General features: G+C 14.5%; 2 protein-coding genes across 2 annotated transcripts, besides 10 other annotated features; one reads left to right on the top strand and one right to left on the bottom strand. All coding sequences in view use genetic code 6, as the record gives it.

The window, feature by feature from the left end:
* Nucleotides 1-253: 253 nt before the first annotated feature.
* IMG5_122170 (hypothetical protein) lies at nucleotides 254-1,353 on the bottom strand (the record flags this gene model as incomplete). Its single annotated transcript, XM_004032399.1, has 2 exons — nucleotides 254-1,104; nucleotides 1,148-1,353. The coding sequence occupies 2 exons, from the start codon at nucleotides 1,351-1,353 to the stop codon at nucleotides 423-425; spliced, it is 888 nt and encodes a 295-aa protein (XP_004032447.1). The 3' UTR covers nucleotides 254-422.
* Nucleotides 1,095-1,145: a microsatellite.
* Nucleotides 1,106-1,138: a microsatellite.
* A 131-nt stretch (nucleotides 1,354-1,484) lies between the features above and the next one.
* Nucleotides 1,485-1,524: a microsatellite.
* A 167-nt stretch (nucleotides 1,525-1,691) lies between these two features.
* Nucleotides 1,692-1,738: a microsatellite.
* Nucleotides 1,739-1,825: 87 nt separating this feature from the next.
* Nucleotides 1,826-2,601, top strand: IMG5_122160 (hypothetical protein; the record flags this gene model as incomplete). The annotated part of the gene is made up of 3 exons (XM_004032398.1): nucleotides 1,826-2,242; nucleotides 2,303-2,509; nucleotides 2,579-2,601. One exon carries the CDS (start codon nucleotides 1,826-1,828, stop codon nucleotides 2,189-2,191), a length of 366 nt encoding a protein of 121 aa, XP_004032446.1. The 3' UTR covers nucleotides 2,192-2,242; nucleotides 2,303-2,509; nucleotides 2,579-2,601.
* A 572-nt stretch (nucleotides 2,602-3,173) lies between these two features.
* Nucleotides 3,174-3,253: a microsatellite.
* Nucleotides 3,254-3,943: 690 nt separating this feature from the next.
* Nucleotides 3,944-3,982: a microsatellite.
* Nucleotides 3,983-5,280: 1,298 nt separating this feature from the next.
* Nucleotides 5,281-5,331: a microsatellite.
* A 295-nt stretch (nucleotides 5,332-5,626) lies between these two features.
* Nucleotides 5,627-5,666: a microsatellite.
* A 941-nt stretch (nucleotides 5,667-6,607) lies between these two features.
* Nucleotides 6,608-6,830: a microsatellite.
* Nucleotides 6,612-6,830: a microsatellite.

Here is a 6,830-nt window from a genome sequence, read left to right as displayed (position 1 = left end):
TTTTTATCATTCTTTTGAAATAAAAATATAAAATAGATTTTACAAAATTAATAAATACAAATATTGGTTATTACTATTGTATTTTTTATTTAATTTTTTTTTTAAATAACTCGATGAAAAAAAAAAAAATACTATAATCAATTTTTTCTCGCTTATTTTTTTTTTTGTAAATTGAGTAATAAAAGAAAAAAATAAAATATACAATATGAATAAGTAATAAAAATATATATATTATCTAATATATATTTATTTTGCTCAATTAGATGTTAAACTTAATTAAAAATTTATTTTATAAAAATATATACTTAATAAATATAATATTTTTAAAATCGGATTTTTTTAAAAAATGCAATCTTAAAACATATAAATATTATTTTTAAAATATAATATCTATTCAATTTAAAAATAATGCATATTTTTTTTCAATAAATTTCTTAAAAATAAGGATGGTTTAAAGCTTTACATGCAGATATTCTTTAATTAGGATCAAACTCAATCATTTGAGTAATAAGATCAAAAGCTAAATCATCAAATTTAGAGAAAAACTATCTTAAATTTTTCTTAGGAAAAATAGCATAGTTATTTTTAAAGTTTTCGCATTCAAAAAGGAATTAAAAATTCTAGTAATCTGGAGTTCCTAATAATTAAAAAATCTTATTAATTATATCAATTTCGCTAAAAGAAATAAACAAAGGTTAATTTATAGTCAATTCATAAAAAATACACCCAACACTCCAAATATCGATTTAAAATGAATATCTTTTATAGCCTAATAAAACTTCAGGAGCTTTATAACGTAAAGACTGTATATCCATAGTTAAATCTTTTAAAGGGAAATTGAATATTCTTGAAATTCCAAAGTCTGCAATTTTAACTACACCTTAATCATTTATTAATATATTTTAAGGTTTTATGTCCCTGTGAATTATTCTTTTGTTATGAATTTAAGATAATCCTAAAAGAATTTAGAAAATTATTTTTTTTACAGAATATGTTAAAGAATATATATCCCTTTAATGAATATATACATGAAGATCTTAATCAAAATATTCAAATATTAAAAATATTTATTTATCCTTATAATCGTATATGACTTTTTTTAACCTTTTTTATTTTTTTTTATTTTTTTTTAATTTTTAATTTTTACTAAATTATATTTTAAATATTTTATAAAAGTTTCAATGATTGTAATTCTCTTAAGCATTATTAAGGCATTCCCCATGTATCATAGTCTTAAACTTTTACCTATTTAATTGCAACAAATTCTTCAGTTTATTTATGTTATCCCTTGTAAACAATACCATAAGCTCCTTCTCCTATCTTTTAAATAATTTAATAGTCTTAAATACTCATTAGTTTTTTCTATATATTATCAAATAATAATAATAATAATAATTAAAATTCGAAAATATTTTAATTATTCTAAATTTATAAATTTGAACAATATTAAGAATCTATTTTTTAATTTCTAAAATTCTAATTAAACGAATATAATTAAAAAAAGACGAATTTAAAATAAAAAAACATTAATAAATTAATTAATAAAAAAATAAAACACTGAATTAAACAAATTTAATAAAAATAATTTTATAATAATAAGACATAAAATTAATATAATATATTAATAATTTATATATATAATTCTACATAAAATTATAAAAAAATTAAGAAAAAATTAATAATTATATTTATTATAAATAATATATTTTATAAAATAAATCTATTTTAATACAATAAACTAAGGCTATAAATTAAATATAGTTTATATAAATAATTAATTTTTTTATATTATTTAGATATTAAATAATTTTCAAATATATAAAACATGGAAGTAAAAAATGAAAAAATAGATTTCTTTCAAAATTATGAATAATTATTTTAATTAAGAAAAACAAACTTAAAAAAATATAAAGGAATTCTTAAAAATTGCATAAAAGAATAAAACACTTAATTCTTATAAAGTGTAAATTTTTTTATTAAAGAAAACACAAACATTTATATATTTAAATTTTATATTTGCTTTTTTAAAAATATTTATAGTTAGCAATTAATATAATTAAATTTCCAATTGAAACACGATTATAAGATGAACTTATAATAATTTAAGAATGGACAAAAAACTTTAAGTTTTTTAAGGATTTAAATTAAAAGAAAATAAACTAATAATTAAAATTACATTATAAATGCTTGAAAAAAATCAAATATGAATAAAAATAAAAAGGAGAATTTGTATTTTTTGAAGGTTTTTAATTTTGATTTTAATAATAATATTTTTTAAAAAAAAATTAATGATAAAAAATAGGTGATATTTCTGACAAATTCTACATTATTTTAAGTGGATTAGTATCTGTTTTAATTCCTAAAAGTAAGTTTTAATTAGAAAACGAAATAGCCGAAGTATAGAAAAGTCAAAAATTAATAAGAAGTTCAACCCTTACATAACTTATTTCATAAAAAAGTAAAATATTTAAAGAAAATAAAACAAACGATTAATAAAGAAACAATGAAAGTATTTTAAAATAAAAAATATGTATCTAATTATTATATAAAAATTAAAAATTTATATTTAAAAAAAAAGAAGAAAAGATATATATTAGTTAAAATGAAATAAAAAGTTAAAATATTTATAATGACAAATAAAAAATAGATGAAGAAATAAAAAATCTTTTTTCAAATTAAAATTTAAACTCAGCAAGTAATAAAATAAATAAAAAAAGATTTGCACCTTGTTAAACAAAAATAATATAAAAAATATAAAAATAGATTTAAAAATTTTTTTTACAGGGGGAGTATTTAAATATAATATAATAAAAACATTAGAATAAGGTTAAATGTTTGGAGAATTAGGATTAATAATGTAAATACGTAGAGCAGCAACTGTCATTGTAAAAGATAATGCAGAATTTGCAGTTTTAGGATAAGAAGATTATAATAAAATATTAATGGCAATAGAAATTAAAAAAACTAATGATAAAATTAATTTCTTTTAATAATATTTTAAATAAGGATTTTAAAAAGATTAATTTATAAAAATATGCTATTGTTTTGTTAAATTAAAATTTAACATAGGAACCTATATTTATAAATAAAATGATTAATCAAAGTTTATTTATTTAATTAAAAAAGGAACAATTGAAGTAAATTTATATTTTAAATAGTAATTATAAATATGCATATATATATATATATATATATATATATATATATATATATATATATATATATATATATATATATATATACATATATATATTAGTTATAAAAAGAATAAGATATTGTTTTTGATTAATAAATAAATTAAGCAGAAATCATATAAAGTTCTAAAGATATAGATTCAAATAAAGTTAATAAATAATAATAAAAGAAAATAATTCCTATTAGTATTTTAAATGTTGGCTAATAATTCGGAGATTATGAAATAATGCTTAACATCCCTAGATTTACTCATGCTTTATGTTTAAGTAATAAAGTTTCTGTTTGGGCTTTAGATAAATAAGTAAAAATAAATATTGTTATTATTTAAACAAATAATCATTTTTTTTTATTTAAATAGAATTTTATGAAATTTATAAATGCAAATTCAGAATCGTAAAAGTACTTTTTAAATCAAGCGGAAATAAAGAAATAATTTTATGATAATTAATGCAAAATATTTAAGTTTTCATAAAAAATAATAAAATAAAGAAAATAAGATATATAAAAAGATTAATCCCTAAACAAAATAAAATAAATATTGAAAGCATCTAATAATATAAATTAGAAACTTTTATAAGATAAAGATATAAAAATTAACTAAAAATAAACAGAAAGTAATGTTGAAGAGGCTATATAATAATAATTATTTTAATTAGATTCTATAGAAAATGTAATAAAAAAAGATATTGAAACTAATTAATAAAAAGAAACAAAAATACATATATACAAATAATTAGAAAAATTTTTAAATTATAAAATAATTATAAAATAAATAAAAAATAATTATCTTCTTGCAGGAAAATAAAATAAAAATAATAATTAATGTGAATAAATATTTAATATAATGAAAGAAATTTAAAAATAAAAAAATGAATTATAATATTTTATAAGAAATATAATGGCAAAAAGTGCTTATAAATATGTCCAAAAAAAAAAGAAAATTTTTTTTTTGGATAAGACATTAAAATCGAATTAAATAATAAAATATCTAAAGTTATTATATTTAAATAATAAAAAAAATTAATTAAATAAATAATTTATATAAAAAAAAGTAAAATGAATGTAGTTTCAAAATCCCTTAAATAAGCTAAAATTTTCATACTTAAAATAATATAAAATTTAAAGAATAAGATAAAGATAATAGTATTTCGGAATGTTTTTAAATTTAAAAAAAGGAATCTATTTAATCTAATTCGAAAAAAATAGTTTATAAACTTTTAATTATTTGAAATTTCCTATTTATAATTAAAAAAAATAATCTAATACTAATATTACTCCTAGACTTAGTGATTAAAGCTTAAATTATAACTCCAAATGTAATTGTTTCGAATATAATTAGAGTAATATTGGTACTCTAAATTATATAAATTATAATACCATTAAAGATAATGTTTAAAAGTATAAGAGTGAGAATAATAATGAAGAATAAAATTACTTATCTTAAATAAAAATTAGTGAAAATGATTTTTTTTTAAATAAAATTAAATCAACTAGCAATCAAATATTATTTTCAACAATTGTATTAGATAGTAATACGATAAATTTAATAGAAAAAGATAACTAGTAATAAGAATAAATAATAAGGAATAATAGTTTAGATTTAAAATATGTAAGATTTTATATATTACATAAGATATTAATATATTTTAATTATAATTTTTATAAAAAGTAATAGATTAAAGGAATTGATTAAAAAAATAATTATTTAGAAAATTTAAAAATTTACAATAAAAATTAATAGAATAATTTTCAATAAAAATTTTAAATGACAAAACATAATATGTTCAGAAAAAAACCTTAAAAATTGTATTTGTTAAAAAATACAGAAAATTATTATTAATTATGATTATAAATTATATTTTATTTTTAAAAAAAAGTAAGTTGTTATGTATATATAGAAAAAACTATGTTGTGAACTTTTTATATTTTTTAAAAAATAAAAGATAAAATATTTTATTTTATAAAAAAATATATAATATATACCTATTAAATATTTTAATAATAATTTTTATTATTTATTTGTTTTTAAATAAAAAAATTAGATAATTATATATTTATTTTATTTTAAAAAAATTACAAATATAATTTTATCTTTAAAATTATATTATTTTTTTTATTTTTAATATTTAATATTTTGTTCAAGGTGTGCCTTCTTAGTCTATATAATTATAAAAACCGAATGTTAATATTTCTTCTATTTCTTTGATATTCTAAAAATCAAAAGGATATTAAATTTAATTTTCAGGTGAAAACAAACTCAACTATTGCATTCCTACGTTAAATTAATCATTAACAAAAAGAGGTAATATACACCATCCTATTATTTTTACTTAATCCTATTTTTTAAATATAAATATATAAAAAAAATACAGTATTAATTTTTACTAATTCTTAAGTTTCAATTTTAATCAAAAAGTATAATTTGTGTAAGTTTTATTAATATAATTTTCTAATATATTTTTCATTAATATTAATAAGTATTTCGTCATAAAAATCAACAGTTTTAGAATTAAAATTAGGGTCTTTTAGATCTCCTTAAATTTCAATTAATTCATCTTCTAAATCTTTAATGATTTAATTTTCAAAGAAAATACTTATACTATATCCAACTTAACTTTTTTGTGTATGATTTAAAACCTAATTAACTAATAACTTTAAATAGTTATTTTATTATTATGAATCATTATATGTTTCCTAATTATATTATTAATTTTATATTTGTGATTATGAATTTTCTTCATTTATATCATCTAAAAGTATTTAATAAAAAAGAACTGATTCTAAATTTTTTAAATTTTCTTTAGAAATGTTTCCTTCAATATTTACGGAGGGGTCAACTAAATTAACAGAAAAATCTCCCTATTTAATTTAGTTTTATTCATTAAATAATTTATGCATATACCAACCTAATAATTAATTCTAATTCTATTTTATAATAAAAATATTATATAAATAAATAAAAAAATAAAATTTACTTATTCTAATTAATATATAAGTATTTAAATATACAATTAATTAATTTAGTTATTAAATTTTTTTATTAAATAGACTTAATTAATATCAACTTCGATTGATTCTTATATATTAATAAAATCACCTTTTGCATTTTATTATAAAAATTCATATTCAAAATCTATAGGTTCATTGTTTATATCATTAATAATATCATTATTTAATACAAATTTTATTCTATAATTCAAATTACCGTTGTTAGTTAAATTTTATAAATTTAACAAATTTATATTAACTATTTTATTTTAACTTAGTTGAGAATTATATTAATCATTAATATTCTTATTCTAATCTTTATACTAAATTTAACTATTTTAATTTTAAGATATTTCATTTTAAGATTTATAATCATTAATAATTTATGGTTATATCTAATTTAATTATTATAATGATTATAAAGAATTTTATTATTGTTATTATTGTTATTATTATTGTTATAATTGTTATTATTGTTATTATTGTTATTATTATTGTTATAATTGTTATTATTGTTATTATTGTTATTATTATTGTTATAATTGTTATTATTGTTATTATTGTTATTATTGTTATTATTATTATTATTATTATTATTATTATTAATCTTATTATTATTGTTATTATTTAGTTATTACTTATTATTA

This window comes from Ichthyophthirius multifiliis, assembly GCF_000220395.1.
Source record: "Ichthyophthirius multifiliis unplaced genomic scaffold scaff_1120509250972, whole genome shotgun sequence".
NCBI classification, from domain to species: domain Eukaryota; phylum Ciliophora; class Oligohymenophorea; order Hymenostomatida; genus Ichthyophthirius; species Ichthyophthirius multifiliis.
Note: the sequence above shows the minus strand (reverse complement) of the source record. Positions and strands in the feature narration are given on the sequence as shown.